Source organism: Diuraphis noxia, unplaced genomic scaffold, assembly GCF_037042655.1.
Source record: "Diuraphis noxia isolate RWA-SAM2 unplaced genomic scaffold, SU_Dnox_SAM2 contig0004, whole genome shotgun sequence".
NCBI lineage: Eukaryota > Metazoa > Arthropoda > Insecta > Hemiptera > Aphididae > Diuraphis > Diuraphis noxia.
The window spans coordinates 37,524,844-37,548,400 of NW_028301714.1; the positions used below are offsets into that span (position 1 = coordinate 37,524,844).

General features: G+C 29.2%; 1 protein-coding gene across 3 annotated transcripts in view; it reads left to right on the forward strand.

The window, feature by feature from the left end:
- Positions 1–23,557, forward strand: part of Tpst (tyrosylprotein sulfotransferase) — a 102,313-nt gene that overhangs the window by 21,264 nt on the left and 57,492 nt on the right. The window contains exon 1 of one of the 3 annotated variants that reach the window (XM_015516136.2): positions 11,730–11,923. The exons of the other annotated variants lie outside the window; for them this stretch is intronic. Within the exon in view, the coding sequence (XP_015371622.1) occupies positions 11,891–11,923 (33 nt within the window). The 5' untranslated portion in view covers positions 11,730–11,890. Of the gene's footprint in view, positions 1–11,729; positions 11,924–23,557 lie in introns of those variants that run through there. 3 annotated transcript variants of the gene reach the window in all.

The window sequence follows — 23,557 nt, forward strand, 5'->3', positions numbered from 1 at the left end:
ATGCATTAGATTTTTATGGTGGAAAAAGTACCTATAGTAGTACAGTATAGTATAAAAGTTATTCATAAAATATTTATGAATTTAAGTCAAATATATGTCATCTGTGCATAAAACGTATTATAGATATAATGCGACGGATATTATAATAGATCATACACACATTATTACGCGTCTGCGTATTATCAATTAACGATGCATTATATTATATATTTTAATTTATGTTAATATTTTTTTACTCGATGTCTACAATTATTGCTATAATCAATCATTTTATTTTCACTGAAAACAATCCATGGTTATAATAATAATAATTTGGGGTAATAATTTTAACGACTACACTCAAGATGACTTATGCGAATAATAAATAAATTTAATTTCACACCTTAATAACCCCTTCTAGAGCCATTCAATAAAAGCAATTTAAATTATAATTATTATCCGTATAGCCTTTCAACGAGAAATAAATGTTTGCTACCTACTAATGATGACACGTTGACTTTGCGGGAACATTCATTAAAATTTAAATTACTCTTCCTTTATATGGCACCAATGCATTGTAGTTACGCTCAGTTTCCAATTAAATACAACATATACAATATATACCAATGACCACGAGGATATTATTTTATGATGTTTTATACCTGAGATCGCATACAATATATATATATAATTGATAATGTGCATTCAAATACCAGCGAACACCCACTTGGCAAGCGATTTGATAGGTCAAATAGTATACGTACATATACAGCGTGTGTAATATGGCTTTAGGCACACTATAAACTATGAAACATCGTGTTTTGTCAAATGGCAGGCAAGACGTATTGCTATCGATTCGAAGAGGGATCCGCGTGCGCGAACATATTTGAAAACTTTTCGATGTAGGCAATTGAAAACAGCTATATAACAAATAATGACAATAAAAATATTATATATACGGTACAGGAAGTCGTTTTATATGTAGGACGTCTTTTCAGAAGGGTAAAATATGTTTCCTTTTGATACACTCGATTATTAACGATCCGACCTGTACCTAGCTATAATTAGTGCGTACTTCAAAGAAATTTCAAAAAATAAGAGGAGAAACAGACTTCCTCTTATAGTCTTGTCCACATTTGCACATATATTATATTCGAACCACTTTCGTCGTAATAATACATCATCGTTTCGATCAAGTGAACGAACAATCGACACCGTAATCCTTTTTGGCACCGTTCCGCACGTTTACAATAGATTTCTTTCTGGTGGCAATATTCGGGTACGAGAGTATTTACGATCTCGAATTTCGTCAATTCCGTACGATATTTAAATCACAAGTCAAAATAACTGATACGATCATGAATATATATATGTATAGGTTCACCAGCACACCGCCTCGGAGCGTCGCATTTCTATAAAAATGTTATATCGTTCATATTATTATTATAAGCGATATTATACATTCGTACAGAATAATATATTATATACACGTGTATACAGGTAATATTATACAGTTATGCGTAAAAGGTTTTAGTGCAGTGATGGCATTTAAATATATATCGTTATGGGTATACGGCTATTATTATTATACCTATAACAAATGTCCCCCGAAGATTTACCATATATCTGTGCACAACACAGACTTTATTATGCCCTGCAGGGTCTGACTCAAATAAATCGAGGCGAGCACTGCACGCTTACCCAATCTAGGGTCTATAACGTATACTCGTGATCGTCCAATTTTATCTATATCTATGCCATTCAATATTTTGTTCCATCACGTTATGATAATAATTTTAGTCTCGGATCTGCATATTTTGAATAATGTTTTTAAAACTATAGTGAACATAATATGTCAATAATTATTATTGTCGTAAAATATACCTACACGTTGTTTGATTGAAAAAAATTGCTCGTGATAATAAATGATAACCAGACCGAGTTCATACAAGCACGTGCACTAAATTGCATTTCGCGTTCGTACGTACTGCATTCTATACGCGTCTGCCGCTGTCCATGATACGAGTATACTATATTTTATAACGATAAGTACTTCCAACAGTGAAATCCTCAATAATTATTCCCCAACCAGCATCGGGTCAGCTTTGTACGTACGTATGTCGATAAAAACAAATGTATTATTTTAAAATGCTCGTATTATTTATGTAGCATTATGCTGACATAATATGTCATTCGTGCTGCAGTCTACGTTTGTTTAGCTGTTGTATAGGTAAGGTTAAATTACTGACTAAGACTTTTGGCCGCACCACAAAAGCCAATTATATTATACGGCATTGACGAGCGTACATAGTAGGTATGACAGTCTGACATAAGTCGTAAAAAAACCTTTTGGCCAATATTTTGACGTCCATCAGTTAATTAATCGCGTTTGTTCGCTTTCTGTTCGCGTGTGGTCTCCCTTTTCGGTGTGACGTATGGTTGCAATTGGTCGTGTAAAACCGTCAAAGAGAATAATATATAATAAACGTTATGTTATGTTTGTACAGAGTGATCAAATAACTGGAAATGCTAATTTCATAATTTCTGTCATTATTTTTTTACAACAAAACAATAAGATAATATTTTTTTTTTTTAAATCACAAAGATATAATATTATATCGTCTATGCTTCAAATGTTACATTACGAAAACATTGTTTTTCTAAATCACTAACATTGAAGAGTAATAGCTTGTGTAAAGAATTGCCCCGTATATACATTCAACGGCTCAATGCGTTGCTGTGGGATACAGATATGCAATTGCCCGTGTCGTAGTCGACGGCACTCTGCGAAAATGTTTCGACGCTCTGCTGCGCTTTACAGACAGTCTATATTACTATACGATTCAAGACGTGATGTTTATGATGGGATAGCCATACAACTATCATGCACAATTGTACAGAGTTTTAAAAAATATCATAATAATGCATTATATTTTATTTTAAACATATATACGAGTATATTCTATAGATTATATACGTTACATAATATTATGTGCTTGAAATCATAACCTAAGACTTACATTTTTTTCGTCGAAATATACTACATACTCGATATGTGGGCCCAAATATTTAATTATTCATCGTTGCTTTAATGTGTATACATGTAATACACCACCGCGAGTGTTATATTATACACCCACAAACAATTTTATTATAATATTAATGTTTATTGCATCCGAAACGTTTATTGTTTTCATTGTAAAGTAAACAAAACAATCATAATATTATAATACAGAAATAAGTATATATGACTAATGACCGTGTTTTTTCTATTACATTTCCATGTACATAATATTTTATTTTATGTTATATATTAATAAAGTTGGTTTTTTCTTTTCGAAATTTTTGCACTCTTTAGTCTTTATAATTAGGTACACATTTTTTGTTCTGTTACATAATTGAATATAATGTATGCTAAAATATGGCCATGGAATTAATTTATTTTATTCTTACATAATGTCTTACAAAATAGTATTCTTGCTAATTAATAATATTCGTTATGCTAGCAGTCTTTGAATATATTAGTCTATATTCTAGTTAAAACTCTAATTAAAAATATATGGTCAAAAATAAACTTCCATTTTGTTATACATTATGTTAAAACAAAATGTATATTGTCTATTGATTCTAGAAAATCTTTTGATTAAATTAATTATTTGAATATTAGAAATTTGGCACAATTTACGGAGGCTTGCTCATTGTGTAAGTTGAGAAAAAGTTATCTTGACCATTGCATTATTTACAATACCTATAATCCTTGGTATCAATGTTGAATATTGTTTTTGCTATATATATTTTTCATATATTTATACTTATCGTGTATATAGTATCTATTATAGTGCTATACATTAGAACTTTTTATAAATCATAGCGATAAAAATCGTCTATCACATAGGTTTTTTCTTTTTTAAGTGTAATAATTGAACAAATTGAAGAATAAAAATAACGAGTTCAAACTTTTTAGATAAAGTATTACTATTTATTAGACCTGTTTCATATGATATATTATTAAAACTTTTCTCAAACAAAATAGAGCCTTTTCGTTGTTTAGGTATAATTTATGAAAATATAAATTAAATACATTTTCACATTATAGTTACAACAGTAGAATTTTCACGCATTACATATTATTTATTGCAGTTAGTGTAATTTAAGGGTATTTTTCAAAATTCCGTAACGTTAAACATTTATATTGCAAGCATAAGTACCTGCTTACTGTATTGAAGTTTACTAGTTTGATCTAGGAATATGGATGTATGACTTTAGGTCATAATATTTTTTAGTTTTGAATTGTCACAAAAGAATGATTTCGTAGTGGTACTAAATAGTAAATACTAATAGTATTGTGTCAGTACCTGCAGTATAAGTATGAGTATACCACATATCATTATCAATTATCATCAATGTCTATTATACATTTTTTCTATTGGCTATTTATCAAGTAATCAACTTGTATGAATTATATCTATCAAGATTCGCAGTAATTATGTTTTGGCCAATTAAAAAAAAAAAAAAAAAACAATTTAACTTTGATATTATATGCAAGTATTTTTTTTTTGATTTAATTACTAAAATAAAAATGTATCTATATGGTTTTGTACTTAGGGGTATAATTTTTAGACAATACGTGAAAATAATTATGTAAGACATTGTTTGTTATTTAAAAATAAATAAACAAAAATAGGGAAATGTTTTACGATTTTTAGTTTAAATAAAAAAAGCTTAGGTATACTTTATTTCGCTCTCTTAAAAGTTTTTCAATTAAAATAAATACGTATACCTAACTTTGTTTTGTTGCGTCGTTTTCGCGATAATCTGCCATATCAGAATATATTCTTGTAATATTGTGATTTATATAAGTATCACGTCTCTTCTTCGCTGCTTTCAAACACATAGGTATATGTATATATAATATATATATATTTTTTTTTTGTATTTGTTGAGCTTTAACAAAAGTTTTACAGTTTTACACTATATTATATGTTATTGCACAATTCAATTTTTTTATATATAAAATTATGTCTTGATAGTTTGAAAATGGACCAATTGTTTCGTACAGGTTGTCAGGGATGTTGAAGTCTTTCCTTCATTGAAGTTTGAGCAGTGTACGATGATGTGTTTGATGGAGTAGTTTTCATTGCATGCTAGGCATAGAGGTGGATCTGTCTTTGTCATGAGATGTCCATGTGTACATTTTGTGTGGCCTATTCTAAGTCGATTAAGAAGCACCTGATTTTTTCTGTTTAGGTCAGTGTATTTTTGCCAGAGTCCATCAGAGTGCTTAATTTCTCTTAATTTATTTTCCGTGGTTGTGTGCCATTTGGTATTACATCAATGCCATACATAGGCATATTATGATGTAGTCAACATTAAGCATTAAGATAGAAAAAAATCCAAATTTTGTCTAATATTTGAATGAGCGTTTGACGATCTAAAAAACAAAATTCGACGTTTGCTATTTCTTTGGTATCATATACATGATACTATAACAACAACTCGTACCGTTGACCAAATGCCGCTCTCTTAGTCTTTCGTCTTTGTGTACATTTATTTATACTTAGACACCAATACATAATTGTCGTTTATAGGTATTTAGGTAGGTACCACTTACATTAACGTATATTGTCGAACTCTGCGGCACGTAACACGCGTTTTTCATCGGCGCCCCGAGGTCTATTGAAAAATAATATTATTTTAATAGCCCGGTACGATATTTTTATCACCTCCGTGTATACGTGTAATAATAATAAAAATACTTAACATCAAAAACGAGAAAAAAATAATACCAGTAACAAGTGTTATTTAATCACATATTATATACATATTGAATATAATGCGGTGAACCTCCGACGTCGTATATTATAATATATATAGCTGCCCTGCTATTTCGTTATATTATAAAATGTATATACATATTATTATACATAGTGATTTTCCCGCTGACTGTTATAATATTATGTGCGCTCGCGGAGGGCTTAATTGATCGAAATCATAATATGCGCTCTTTATTTCCTCAAGCATCACACATACACATGTATGTATAGTAGCTAGTAGCTGTTTAGTCGTTTAAATTTTTTAAATGCCGCTCGGGATCGAAATATGTTTATTTCATAGCCGTCATAATTTAGGTATAGAAATAATAAGCAAATAATGCTTTTGAAGCTTACATATATTATATTTGGAGTTTTGCTGAATCCGCATTTATGATAATATTTTACAGATTCTTTCGTTCGAAATTTCAATAGAGAAACTGGTATTGGTACAAACTATAGTCGTCGGGCTCATAAATATCGCAAATACGTATAATAGAGTGACAAATGTCAGTAAATAACGTTGGCTATATATATACGAGGGCAACATTTTCGAAAGATGTCTGAATAATCTTATGTTAAGTTTTTTAAATGACAATATAGATGGATAACATTATAGATACCGTCGTATAACATAATATTGATTGTACCGAAAAAATCCACACCCGCGATATCGTAGTCTCATAGGTAATCTATTATTATATTGTGCGCGTTTCACACAGGTTGTCTCTGCGTGTACAATTTACATAATAAAATCATTTTTGTATTCCTATAAACGTTGAATTTTTTTTTATACCCACATTATAATGTGACGTTAAAAATTGTTCAGCTGTCCGTCGCTATATAGTTGATTTCCGTGGTTCTGTATGCGTCTTTCCTTATATTATTTTCCTGCTGATCTTATAATGTGAAACGAACCAAATACGGTGTTTTTGAATTTCGATTTGTTTGTATTTGATTTGGTGTATGTTACATGTAACGTAGTATACCAATTAAGAAATAAATTATGTACGGATAATAAAATAAATAAATAAAATAACTATATAGCAGTGGAAGAGTAATGGTTCGCGTAGCGGTCGTACTATTAATTATCAGGTGAGAATACATGGTTATGTTAACAGAATGGAACAAATTTTTTTTATTTATTAAAGAGTCTGCGGTTAGGTATAATGTAATATATGCGACGAATATGAATAGCCAAGTCATGCGTGTGTGTATCTTTTTAAGTGGCTTATATTACTCAGCATAATATTTAGCCCACAGACGAGTTGAACAAATATTTATTTATTTACTTTGTTTCTGCCGGTAGGTATACCTATGTGCTAACACTATGCACGTATTATACTTATATTTATATAATACTATACTCTCAGCAGATATACGCGTTTTAGCCGCTAAGATTTAAATTCGTTTCGTATTGTGTTATGCCGCTTTTTATTATTCTCTATCAGTGTTATTAGTTTGTTAAAAATAAAACTCTTGACAACATGATTATTAGTTACCTGCAGCTTGTTATAATTATGTTAATCATTTGATTTGATTTTCTTAAATATTTACGACGTTTCGTTTCTCTATAACATACGAATACGAATCTTTCTATCGTATATTATATAGCGAAACAGATTTACATTAAATCGTGTTCAACTATCCATTTATTATTATTATATTTTATAGTAGCGCTTAAAAGCTCGATAATAAGTTGTTCGTAAATAAAAAACCTATATATACGTTTTAATATGCTGGAAAGACTTAAGTAATAAAATACAGGTATCAGCTGACCTTTTTTTACAGCTCGATATGTTTTTTGTAGTTAATCGCTTTAAATGGACTTCATACTTTTTGTTATAGAGATTTTTTCTCAGTAGTTTTCTGTAATAAATATATCTTATCCTAGTTTCCGGAAAAAAAATACACATCTTAAATCCGTTTATCAGGTACCTGTATACCTATGCATATTGCATAAGTTATATATTATAATTCAATATAAATAGATATTTTTTATAAGTAAATATATTATAGGCACCTATATTTGTATTATTGTTTTTCACAATATCGTTGGAAAAAGACTTGATATTAATATTATTTATATGTGACCGTTATACGAAAACGATAATGAAACCGATTCGTGTTGCCAAAAAACTAAACTCTATTATAACGTACCTAGTTTGTACATATATTACTTATATATTATAATATAATGTGCACTCGGTGTGCAAAAAGAAATATTTTGCAATTTTCTTATAGGTAGGTACTGCGCTTTATCATATATGTATAATATGTTATGTACCGATGGCAGATGTAGTGTAATTATAGTATTAATTTGTTTTTGAGCATACATCGATAAGATTATACTCGACGACACGTTTCGCTCGACAAGATAAAATTATCCCTGTATATTGTATAAGCTACATATATCCAAAATCGAACGTCGCATAAAATCACTGTAGGTATCGATTTAATACACCAAGTTTAACACATATCTTATTTTACGACAATTTTAACTTTATTAGGGTTAAATTGGCGGGGAAACCGCAATCTTATACCCTTATTATGCGATAATGATTGTTCAAAAATACTTATAGTACAAAATTTTGTTATTATGCTACGTGCATTTAACTAACTGTGATACTACACAATTGTTTAGTCGAGGTTATGTTGTATTATCATCTTTAAAAACAAATTATTATATACATATTATTACGTATATTATTGTTTATTATATATTATAATAACCACGTGAAAGACCCCCGAGGACAATGCATAGTATAATACTATAATATTATAATATATATATATATATATATTTATATTATTTTTTCCTTTTATTGTTCGGAGGTTTTAAATAACATGAACATTCTACATAAACATAATGCATATATACAGCTGTAAAAGTTTTAAACGACTTTTGCATACGATTTCTGAAATTCTTTAATTAAGTTTTGCTCATTGTGTAAACACGATTTTTAATTATTTTGTGTGACCGGCGCGTGGTGTTGCGTGTGCTGCGCGTTTTGAATAACTAATATAAAAATAATAAAAACAAAACGGACGTTTGTGTATATGTATACATGTTTATTGTTTACACTATATATAGTAGTACTTAAATTATTAATTGTTAGATTTTCTCGTTTACTCGTTGTGTTTATATAGTATAAATGTATAATATATTCGCGATAATATCAAATAGTGTACTTATAAGTGGTATGTTATATGTATTTATGCACAAGAGGTAACGATCTCTTTATATTATATCCTCTGACGTTAAATTGTTAAAGCACGACCTAGCTAACTTGGCTGAATGGTATATTACAGCAAATAACTGCATTTACTAAATCAACATAACGAATTTTATTTTCGTTCACTATGCCGTTTGAGTTATTCTGCGAGTAGATATAGGTATAATACTTACTATGACGTAAGACGTAACCTATATATTATAAACTATGTGCATATGGTTTAAGAGTCAAGCCAATCAACTCTAAAAATGGTCTCTGTAGGTAGTTAAATAGCTGCGCGGATACTCCGAGTTTTCACATTTAACACGATGAATATGTATATACGTGAATATTATATACTTTGGTGTACGAATTGAAATGTTTATAACTAGTAAACACGATGCCCGTTTCGCTCATCCAATTACTTTAATTGATTTAATTAAAACCTATACATAAAAATACGGGCAGTGCATTGAAAAAAACTGATACAGCTATTTTCCCGATGTAAATTAATATTTTATCCAGATCCTTAAATCATATAATTTTAAAATATTTATTACCCGATGGCAAACGATAGTGTATATATATATTATGCGTATGTATATTAAACGATATATGATCTAATATATACGTTATTAAAACAATATTTACAACACGCGGCCAATTCTAACCAGTATAGGTACTAGGTATATATTATTATGTGTAATATATTCTTTTTGTCAGACTAATTATTACATTTTAAGCTAATCACCTTCGTCTACAATACACATTTTGGTGCAACAATTATAAACATGCTTAACAGCATAGCAATTTAAATTTAAAATACATTGGAACGGTATATGCTATGCGATGAGAACGGAATCTTAATGTTTATAAACGACCGTCTGGTGTTGTAAAAAAATTAAAGCAATACGTAAAGAATTATTATTTGAGGAAAAGAGAATTGTCATCCGTTAGATATAACGACTAGGACGGTCCTAGTAGGGCCAGGGAATACTTTATATTATCTCATTCATATTTTCCAGTTATATACTTATTCAAATTCTCATATCTATGTCGTGATTTCGCTTATATTTTTTACACAATTTTATCTATTTTGTACAACAGTGGTTTGAACAGTTGAATATTCTAAGTATTTCACGTTTGTAAAATCTCGTGATATTATTTCATAAACGTGTTCGACTATAATATATATATTTTTTTTGTTCTAGCACTCGGACGAATTTTTTTTTAAACGGATGTTATGTACTACAATCAAAAGTACATTCTTCGTTCATCACATGATCTGCAGTTTTTAATACATGTGTATTTATATTATATTGCCTGTTAATTATGTGTATACATATACAAATATAAATTAGGATAACGAAAACCAATTAATTAACACATTTTATGGATATTTCCCTGTAGAATTTCCATATCATGTATAACAGCTCCGGCCACCTATTTGTATAATTTAACATGTTTACTTAGCTGGCTATGTTTATGTTTTTGAGATAAATACAATATACATTTTTGTTTCTTTTACGAATTGAAAGTAATTTATTCTAACTGGGCTATTAACGGAACTTTGTGTCAACATAACTATGATTATATCTCCATTCAACCAGCTATTTACGGTGTTAAACGTCTCGATTGTATGATATTATGTGTTTATAAAATGTTTAGGTAATCAATGACACTTTTAAATTGTACGACGTAATTCATAATACTTTATACATTGCTTGCGCAAAATGAGTGATCTAAGGTTCAAAGTATATTCGATTTGATACTTTTGGAGAAAAAAAAACAGTTGGATATCGAATGATATTTATCCACATTTTGTTGACATCTTTATCTGTCTGGGATTCGTATTTTTTATAACGCATTTAGAATATGTAAAAACCGAAGAATACATATATCATAACTTAAAATATAAAGTATAACTTACACTAAATCATCGAACTTCAAGTGTAATAACAACACGTATAATATGTGACTTTGAACAGTGAAGTATGACTGGATATTTTTATTCTTTTACTAATTTAGTTAAGTGCTTATTTGATTTTTTATTCTCTACGTCTGTGAATATATAAACTATTGAACTTTAACTCCAGCGATATAATATACACCACGAAACAATTTTTATTCGCTATAATGCGCAAAACGCTACTATTGTAAACTGAATTATTTATGTCGAGATGTCATTAAAATATGTTTCATCTGAAAGCCAATTATACTACCCATGAAATTTGCGAAGGTAATTATTATAATACAATGTTTATTATAGCTGTATTTTATATTTTATATCCATCTATTAGATTTGTAATAAATTATTTTTTGGTGACGCCGGGAGTGAACTATCATATGTATATAACCATTGATTATAAATATTATAATAACTATTGGTATTAAACTATATTTTTTCTTTCAAATATAAAATATACATAAAAAATGCTCATAAATTTAGTAGCTTAGTACAATGTAATATAGTAATGGTAGGTATAGTATAATAACAGTATTAGCGTGGTAATGAACCGATTACTTATCGAAAATGATGGTTAATCGTTATAATTTGTGTTAATCCGCGTTTTTATGGGATTCAGTATTAGGTTACCCGCGTCTTTATGATATCTGGTCGGGCTCTGATCGGTGGTGTAGTGTTTAAAAAAAAAAAAAATCCAAAACCGGTATATTGTGAGCGCACTAGTTGCAGCATGACGTGTCAAATAATGGCGGTAATTATATCGTAATGCACAAGTTTGAATAAAATAATACCGTCGTATATCTTGTTGTGATGTCAACGGCGGCACACACACACACACAAAGCTCGTGTGTGTCGTTATTATTATTTTTCATATTATTCCACAGCAAATCGTTAACAGACAAAGATCGAACAGCAAGAGTATGTATAACAGGAACAGCGATACATTTATGCAGGTCAGTGGTCAGTTTTTGGGCGTCAAAAAAAAATAAAAAATATATAAATGTGTACACCCGTAAAAAATATAATTACCTACGATATCTTTTTTTCTCCCCTGAACCATAAAAATATATTGTTTTAAACATAAAACATGCGTATAGGTTACATATATAACATTATGTAGGTACCTGGGTACAGACCATTTTAATATAGATATAGCGTATACTGCATATACCGATATATTAACCGTGAACCGAACGGAATTTTTTTTCGCGTTTGAGTTATTATGTTTTTCAAATTGTATATAAGAATTATATAATACGTGTATAATTTACACTTGCAGACGGTGGTCAAAAACTATAATTTATTAAAATGTACAGTCGATTTACAATATTTACTCCAAAAAATATTTTCTTATTTTTTGTGTTAAATGGTATTATTTAATTACCTACTAAATAAATTGAACCATCTCACTGTTTAGTTTCTATACGGTGAATAGGTACGTGAATCGGGCTTTGTTTTTTTAGACTCATGAGTGTATATATTAATATATTATCACTACTTAATATATGTAGGTACTGTATATAGCCTGTTTTATATAGGAGGTACAGTGTACAGTGTACACACTTATGCTCGTGGTACTCGTGAAATATAAATCATTATAAACTATATTGTTTGTATATATACATTATATTTATGCATATATTAACATTATATACTTCACAGCTTCCGATATCATGGTGGAGAAGTTAGAGTAAATATAATATGATGTGTTATGCGCACTGTTATATTATTATTTATTACGCTAGTTGGCACTGTGGTTGAATTTTAATATATTTTTAAGTATGGTGGTATTATGCACAGTGAGACTTAAAGTAAAATTCAAGTAAATAACCCTTACCTCCGAAAATCAAAGTTGTGCAGGCATATATTTCTTCTTTAAAACTGCCTTCATATTTTTAAGTGTTTTACTTTTATGAATTATATATTATATAGGTAGTAATTCATTGTTTTTACCCGTTTAATAAACCTAGTGCCTACTAAAATCGGTAATCGTCGTGTACCATCGAAATTTGAAATCAATTCGCCGAACATCGATATCCAACTGAGTGTCGCGACATGGTACGTCTAGCTTAAACAAAATAGTAGATACAACACATGCAACGAAATACGTATTATCGTCCAAGTATTTCGATTGCAGTTATTATTTTTTTTTTATTTTAAGTACAGCAATTATCCCACCGTTGTTACAAATACAGTTTATGTCAATAATTATTTTCCCTTAAATCAATATATAGTTTTAAACGGGGATTTAAACAAACACATCTTGTAATGATCTCGGCCACCGGTTCACGACATCCATATACGTTTCTGTTTGTTTTGTATTTTCACCACGATTCTTAGTATGTCGTATTATATAATATATCCAATGTTTATCTGTTTTGTTTTTTATACACACAATACACCCGTATTAGTGTACTTATACAAACCATTTTCCATATTATGATGCATCTTTTCCTAAACTCGCAGAAAAACGAACAAGATAATATGATAATATATAGTGGTCTAGATCAGCGTGGTAATTTATGTAAACTACCGTTTAAAAGTAGCCAGATTAATGGCTAGCCGTTTTTACATTCGCCAAACATGAATATTTCCAGTTTTAATAAATCAAACGCGTGTTTATAGTTTTTTAAAAAAAAGCGATATTCCACTAGGTGTCTTAAGCAGTAATATATTATGTAGACTTTGAGTTCAATAATATTCCATCTTTTTTCTATAATTATTCATATAAGCGTATGTGATGGATCATGGATAGTATATTTTATGAACATTAAAAATGTAATGCGTATATAAAACCATACTATTAAGTGCATTTATATTCAATCAGCTCCTGCTATAAAATCAATAATTATACCATAATATAATAATAACTTCAGCGATTTACACTTTTTGTCGTGCCTATTAAATACGCTTTATCATAAAATTATTGTTTGAAATTGATTTTTAATTTAAAACTGTATTAGCTTTTATATGTAATTTACATAATTTTATAACATTGAGTCCATAAAATTAAATTATATGTTTGTGTAAAACGGGCTTGTTCACGATTTTTTTTTACACAGCAAAATTAACATTTTGAAAGTTTTAAAGCACGTACCGAGTACATATACCGTAGTTATACATAAACATAGTTTCTTACCTCTGGTTTCTTGATTAGTGTATTTCTTAAAAATAACTTTACCATTTAACATTTGTTGTACTTATCGAGTATACAAATTATGAAAAATATTTTAATTTACATTTTAAGTGCCGAATGTATAAAAAAATTGACTAAATTAATGTTTCAATAATATTTAATGACCAACCATGGGCTACTAAATCATAATAAAGGAACTATTAGTTCACTATAGATTCATTAAATTTTAGTGATTATTTATTCAGCCCGACATTCGTATTCTATATAAACTCAAACCAACTATGTATAATCCAGATTATATTATATTATATATATATATATATATATATAAATTATCCAAGCTGGTAGATGAACGCTCAAAAACAGTATAGTGAACGTACACTTTGTATAAATGTTAATTATATTTAATCATTAATTTATATAATAATCGTGTTTTTTGTTTAGTCGTCCATATTTTGGCTATATTTTTCCTAGTACCTACTAACTATCAATAAGTTTATTATCAAAAAAAAAAAAAAAAAATGAAATTGTAGGTTACCACATTACGTAAAACTCCTAAATGTGTGATTTTATTTATGATTATATATTATAAATTATAATAATACCAATATATTATTTCAAGTATGACATTTTTATAACTTATTATATAGATAATCTAGACAATTATTGTCACAAGTTTTAATTTTCAAACTAGATAGTTATATAATAATACATTTTAATATAAATGTTTTTCTTTTAATTTCTATGATATCTATATATTCTATATCCTTATAATCTGTGATTAAACCTTTAAGGCACAATAAAATTTAATCTAGAGCTCAAAATTAGATATAAAACCTTAACCTTATTTTAATTTAATGTGAAATCTTATATAATCGTAAATAGGTCGTCAGATTAATGTCAAACCCTTTATGAAATATTAACAGTGCATGTAGGTGTTATTTATATCAAAGAGGATGTTATGTTTGAGTTTGATAATACCATTGATTATGGAATCAATGATAATACGCATAAAATCACGTGTTGAAGTGTAAAACAAGCACTGATCGTTTTCCAAAGATATAAAACATTATTAAAAATCTATAGTCTCGGCATGCGTTAATTAACATAGACAATACCTAGTAATTATTTTAAATTGGTTGTATAGACGTGGATGTCACATATTTTGTCGTCTTATTATTTTTAATTGAACGGCGTTTGCTAGTTGAGAGATCGTAAAATGAAGGAGAAATACAATTCTTTAACCGTGATTCATTTTATGCGATGGCTTAATAAATAATATCAAACGTTAAAAATGCTGACATCTCATGTGTGAAGGGTCTTATATACCTATCTGTTTTGTATCTAGTATCCAGTGGCGCCGAAGTCCTAAAAATCTAGTAGGGCGAAAAATATTTCAAGAGGCCTAACATCTTAATATCGGATAAAATAGCATACCGTGAAGAGGAAAATGATCAATATGAAGCGGCCCTATCTTAAATTTTCAAAATATGTCGGGCCATGGCCCGACCTTAACATAGGGTTCGGCGCCACTGCTAGTATCTACACGAGTATATTCTTCTACATGCATCATGCCTAAACTTATTCCAATAATAATACTTAAAATGCTTGAAGAAAATTAGTAACTCTACTTTTAAAATATTTATAAACGCACTGTTAATTATATCTAAATATATATATATATATATTATATATACTTAAATATAATTTACCCCATCATTTAGAAATATATGATGATATCAACTATAGTGTTTTAACCTTACTTTTCCTATCTTATACTTGGTAATAATTTTCTAAAATCACGTTTTCACTATATGGTTTTTAAAAAAGTGATTAACACCGAGACAAGACTATCTTTATATTACACCCTGTGCTCATAGTGTTAAGTACCCGAAGTGGTTTCGATTTGCATCCCTCGTCCCCCAGTTCAAATATAATTTTCTGCAGTTGCATCGGAATTTTATTGTAATTAAATCGAAAATATATTTGCATATAATTTGTTGGCTCAACTCGACAGTACACATAAACGTTGACTTGATTTAGTATAGCGTAAATATATAAATAATACGCAGCTGTAGAGTGGCGGTTGTAGAGTGGCGCGTAGGATAAAAAAATCGACTGATTTTTTTTTTATATTTGCATTACTTCGCTACCATCATCAAAGACGTGTTGAAATTAACGAGGAAAAGTGAACACGCGCCGCAGGTTATTTTAAGACTGAAACCGATATGTTGGCACTTGTTGACAACTACTTGCAATCGAAGTAGCCGCCGCCGCATGTAACGTGTGGGATGATAATAATAAAAAAATTACATATCTTATTATGAATAATTTACATATCCGATGAAATCATTCAAAATAAAATGTATACAATGACTGAAATGAGATGTACTTATATCGTGTATTTTATTGTTTTGACTTGCCGTGTTATTTTTATTCCTGTCAAGTAAGTTAGCAGTATTAATTTATATGTATAATATCATTGAGTGTATATTTCTCTCTCTTTTTCTCTCACTCTCTCTCTCTCTCTCTCTATATATATATATATATATATATATATATACTCAATGATAATATGTTTAGATAGTAATTATATAGATCAAATATACGTATGTAATCAAGCCCTTGGCGTAGACAAGTAGTGTTTTAATCAATGATGAACCAAAAGACATATAAATAAATATAATAATATGCAATAATAAATCCATATTTAATGTTGTTTACTACAAGTTTCTAGATTATAACATTTTTAGTTTTTAAACCGCTACCAAAACCAAAAGAAGTGTTATATGTTATATTTTATATATCGTATAATTAACTTTTACTTGCATGTTGTAACGACTATTTAATTTAATATTATATACATCAACAACATGGTTACTGATACTGAATTGTTTGGTTCATAACGGTTCAGTGCCATATTATATTTTATAAAAAAAAGTAGCAGAATACATAATATATTTGTTAACGTTAAAATAACAAATATTATATATTTAGTGACGCGTATCTTACAACGACTATATCAGATATGCAATATGGACAAACAATTTAACTTATATAATAATTTTATTGACGCATTTTCTAAAACTGTTGATTTATATTATAAAATCCAATATATACAAATGTATCTATTAGTGTGTTTATCAATTATAATTATATCGTGAGTTCGTTTTAATGTATAATTTAACGAAACATTCCTCCCACGCGTCAAGCATAGAATTTTTCTATTGTCTAATATATTTTATTCGTGATGAAAAAAAAATATAATGCGTAAGGGTTACTTAAACAATTAAATACATTTCACATTCTAAAAACATCCTGAATTCCGTTGTAACAACATTTCACTTATTAGTATCATGTTTTATGGGTCATTTATTTTCTCTAGAATAACTGCGTGACATCAATGTTTAAACAATAACATGATGTTCGCTTCATACATAGTGTAATATTTGTTAAATAAAATTCATAAAATTCGAAATGTTTCGTTTCTCATACTGTACAACTTAAAAAATACAGTACTCGGCGTTCGGTTTAACATTTTTTGACTTAAAATTAAAGGCGGTATTCGTAATGAAAAGTGATGAAATATTATACTATAACAGTATTACAATTATATAATGTTGTTTCATATTTCTGCCAACTACACTATATTATATTGATGATGATTGCAAATCACAATAATTATTATCAGGATGGTTTCGAGTTTATTCGTGCTACAATTTGATTTTTATACAAACTTTGTTATAAGATTATAATCCAAATGGGTGAAATCAGTTCAGCTGATAAAAATAAAAAATAAATTTAATTTATAGGTAGGTACTATTTTTTAAAGTAAAAATTGTAATACTTCGATTACTCCAGAACACAATTGTGCATTACATTTAGATATACTATACCAAAATGCTTACACGTGTTGCCATAATCTGACGACTTATATAATTGGTGACTGACGATATTGCATGATAATACCTGTAAATATGAATTTTTTTTTTTTTTATTGATCCAAAAATATATTTACAACCCGGCATCTATGGCCATTAGTTACAGAAATTAGTTAATTACAGACATTAGTTACAGACATTAGTTAATTACAGAAAATTTTTAGATGGAGTTGAATAAATTAGTTGATTTTAAGAAATCTAAGATCTTGATGTTGTCCTCTGTTTCTGGTCCTAGAACGTTGTCGAGTGACGTGTCGATTCCGATCCTTTATCTATCCTGTTCATATTTGAGACATTCTGATAATATGTGTTTTACAGTCAGCCTGACACCGCAAACGTCACATATGGGAGTTTCTTCCTTTGCCATTAGGTATCCGTGTGTTATTCTCGTATGACCGATACGCATGCGATTTAGTACTATTTCTTCTTTCCTTTTAAGGGAGCTGTTGGTCCATCGGTCGGTGGAACTTTTGATTATGTTTAGTTTAGTTGTTTGATGCTTCCATATCCGAAGCCATTTGTCGTTGGACATCTGACTAATCAGGGTTTTTATGTCGTCGTATGTTAGTGTTGGTAATATTGGTACTTCCTCATTTAAGGTGGCAATTTTAGCTTGTTGGTCGGCTAACTCGTTCCCTGGAATGCCCGTATGGCCGGGAATCCACATGAGCGTGATTTGTTTGTTTCTAGACGATGCCTCATATAGTTTTTTTTGTATTTTTGTTGCGATATCTCCGGGCTGGAATTGGTTTTTGATGCTGTTGAGTGTACTGAGGGAATCACTGAATATAATGTGTTTTGGGTGCTCATCGTTAATTATTCTTTTTACTGCCTCGAGTATCGCAATTGCTTCCGCCGAGAATATGGAACATGCTCTTGGAAGTTTGAATAATATATTTCTGTTTTGGAATATTATTGAAAAACCAACTTCATCATGGGACTTAGAGGCATCAGTGTGATATATATTAATTATATCAGTTTTATATTACAAATGGTATAACAGTGCTTTCTACGATGATTGCTGTACCTATGTTTTCCTAAGTTTTTCAAACTCACCCATATTGTGTATAGGCTTACAATCGATTAGAACTTCTATATAACGAAACAAAATTTTGCCGATCCTTATCATTATTTATAGCTCTTATAAGTACTCATGGTAAGTGGTTAAATGCAATATTTTCATTCGATCGAATTGATCGACCTTACCGTTCAATTTATTACGGTTTTTAATCGAATTATACTTCCGTTATAATCTCTGAGTACGAAAATTACCTGTATATACTATTTAGTATGTACTATTGTTACTTGACATTTAGCAATACAGTTGAGATGAAACTAGTCTTAAACGATCCCCATATCACCTCTAGCTAGAGTACAAGACCAAACGACGAAGGAATTGAAGGATTACGTACTAGGGCGTCTTATGAAGTTAGAAGACATATTAGTCACTTATCATACTATTCAAATTTTTTTGTAAAAATAACAACAATTGCTAACACTTCTACTACGTTTATTTACAACTAATTTTTTTTTTTTTTTGTAATACGAAGTTATTTAAAAAATCTGTGTAAAATGTTGATAAAATATTCGTGTGACTTACAAACATTAGAATTTTATTTAGTAAATTACATTTTTAAGCAAAATAGTCTTTGTCAATTTTGCTATAAACTAAATTTTCTTAATACACTATTCAAATTTAGAAAATATAGTTTGATATTATGCACTTATATGAATATGAATTTAATTTCTTAAACATGATAATTATTATTAAAGTGGTATAATAATATTATATCTAATAGTATATAGAACCTTGTTTTGTCGATAGTTTTATTGCTATATAAATTAAGTATTTTGAAGGTTCGTTGCCTTATAGAAATTGTAAACAAAATTTTGCGAAACATTTATCTATAATATAGATAATATACTTTTTTCTATATTATACCATCACAATATTGTTTGTTTTAATTTATAAAAAATGTTTTAATAATATTTTCTCTTACGTTTTTGTCTCGCTGGAGTGTATGTACACAAACACAACACATTTCGAAATAATTCTGTTGACAGCCAGAAAAATATTTTACCAAAACTGTTCACGTCTTCATGCGGCACAACTGAAAAGCAATTGTCAAAATTGCATTAGGTCTCCTGTGTATCAAGTACCTACATACTACGCAGTACATACATATGGCTCATATGGCTTTATGGTGAGGCGTAGTGCGAATAAACAAAGTTTGTTGATTTATTTATATAGAGTCGTTCCGCACATTATTCTCGCATAATAACAGTCACAAAAATCATAATAGTAATAATAATAGCAGTGCTTAAGACGTGTGTATCCTCTAAACGGTCTAAACCAAATGAAATATCGTCATTTTATAAATACCAAGTTGTAAATATTATATTTGATATATTATATTATATACATATATAAATATTACTTCGAGGTCGTGTGCCAATAAATATTGGAATACGTTTATTTCTTAAGTTGGTGTTTATTTTAAGTGTAATATCGTATTTTTTTATATTAAATAATAACGTAGGTAATGATATTTTTATAAATGCAATAAAATACTGTACAATTTCTAGTTTTGTACTGCGACAATATCAATATTATCCTATTGAACTATGGTTTGTTATTTTTATGCTTTTATATAATATACAAAGTTATATCTTTATTTTAATAGACTGCAACACAAAGTTTTTATCTTACATTTTTAAGTAAAATATATTTCTGAAGACGTACATTTGTATATAAAAATTTGATGTTGAATCAATAGTTCCTATATTATTGCCGCCTTTCGTAGTCGTGACTCGTGAAGCAATATTAATGGTAGTAACTCCATCGGTTCAAAGGTCTGCACGGATGACCGCCCAATCACGAATCGGTTGTCATCGCGGCTTGCTGAAATTTTTCTAAACGTGTCGAAACACTAACACATTATTTAACCGTTATAACTCCCTACAAATCCCTAGGTATCATAGGCGTCATTATAATTCGTATTAATCGTACGTGGTATTCAAGTGATATCTACCTACGTATTATTATTTTATTTTAATTCAGCTTTACAGTTTACAGGTTTCTAAATTGATCGTAAACAATATCATATTATCTTTAAGGGGACGCATTGAATTTTTCAAATTTATATACTTTTAAATGTTTTAGAATATAATACTATATTATTTTACGTTTTCTATGATATCATAATATATTATACTAGATCTTAAGATTTAAAAATATTTTCTTGGATATAAGAATCTCATTGTATAAAGTTCAATGATGACTATATAATTTGACTGTATGTCGTCTACTAAACTTTACGCGAGTTTATAATAATGTTTCAATGTACGAATTGACGTTAGATAGTTCGAAGATGTGCTGTACTGTACGAGACGAAATTCTTATTATAGTACACTATGTCACTCAGCCGTTTAAAAACGTCAAAATATTATGTCATCAGTATCTTTTGTATAGTATAATAGTACTAAACTGCTTTAATATAAAATATACTTCATCGTTCTTGTGTAATAAAAACCAAGTTCAATGTCGTGCGGTTTTATCACCCCAAAAACTCCAAAAGAAAAAAACGTGCAGTAGACAGTAGTGAAAGAACATTTTTCATACGAGGTTCGTTTTGCACTTGACTACATGGTGATAAAAACTATATTAAGTCATACATTTTTTTTTTTAAATATAACTGTATGTAATCATCTAACCGTGGTCATAATCATTGAAATATTAGCTGTTAAAATGTAATATTATTGAGATAAATATGTGTAAATTGTTATATAACTAACCTATTAATATTTAGTACTCTTTTCGATCGTTAATAAAATGTGTAGGTATATAACATTATAAAGTGTTTGATCGAAAACAATTAATTTTAGATTACTTTCGTTCATTCCGAAACTTGTATTTATTTTTAATAGCAATCATTAATAACGGATCATTGTACATAGGTGCAGATGTTAAATTAATGTCCTTTTTGCTCTCAATATTGTCCGTCAATATTCGTTTAACTAACGACGTCCGTGTAGACATGTATCGATATTGCGCAGTTATTTATCTAATTCAAAAGTAGTTTTGGTAACAGCTAAAAGTATATAGTGCAGAAACGTCAAACGCCGTAATGTTAAAAGGTTTAATTAAAGGCTTATGATCTTTCGACAGTTATTATCCATTAGTCAAGTTAGGCGGCATGCGGTTTTTACTCAATCATTAGTAGTTCAAAAAATCATAAAAACGACGATCACCTTCACCTCCGCAACCGTCTCAAATCAGTTTTATTTATTATATATGAACTCATTTGTCTACCCGTTCCTCGTGCTATTTTTGGACGGTATTAACGGTATAAACGCGTAGCGTGTATACATATAACAACATAACAAGCTTATTTTCACGACGATTAGATCGTTGGGGAAATAAATTTAATAATATGAAACCTAGCTCTGGAGAAACCTTACATGAAAAAAAAAAAAAAAAAAACGTCGCCTGCTATTTGATCCGTTTGTGCTGTGATGTTTTCGCCGATGAAATATTATACTCGAGTACGCGACCCGTCGAACCCGTTGGCAAAATGGTTTTTTATTTTTTAGAGGAGGAAGAGCCGGCCAGCCGGCTATAGATGTATCGCTTTAAAGTAGTTTTCATGTGTATAAATGTCTGTGTGTTTTTGCGTACGGCAAAGAGAATTTCGAGTGAAAGGCACCCAATGACACAAATCACGTCGTACATTTTTAATCCACTCGCATAATGTTCAGGTCGACGACGATGGTGTTCTGTTAGCCGTTAAGTACTTTAAGTGCAAAAATTGTGGTTCCGTCTCTGCTTCTTGCGCCCATCCATGCAAACGACCATTTAGTAAATGATAATGAGATAAAAATGATATAACGAGCCAGTGACGAAACGAGTTTTGAACATTTGTTTTCACTAGTATTTTGATTGCAATTAACATTTTTCAAATCCCGTGTTTTTTTAAATATTTATGGCTGACATATAAAACCTACATATTGGTATTTAGAAGTCCAAATTAAATAAGTAAGCTGGTTTGGCGATCGCTTCTATATCGTCTACAATACATACATAATAACGCGTGGGTAGTACACTTATATAAATAGTAAATACTTAGTCGATTACCAAATATTAAACATTATATTTATGAAGAAATGTATTCTTATAACTTTTTTTACGAAAATCTCCCTCAAATCTTGTCTTGCCATATTGGGTCAGCAATCATCGTCTATACATATCGAACATTGGTATGTATATACCTACTTAAATTTTTTACAAATTGTGCCGTGATCGTTATCGTCTCTTTGAATTTTTTCTTATACCCTAATACACATAATAAATATATGATATGTAAGAAAAAACAAATATTTTAAACAAGTCCATACTGTTATATAGTTCTCGTAAACTGTAGCTTCTGATTTTTACGTGGAGAATAATTTACAATTCTCATTAAATATTATCTTCTTCCTCCTGACTTAGTACGCCATCAACAGCATACAAA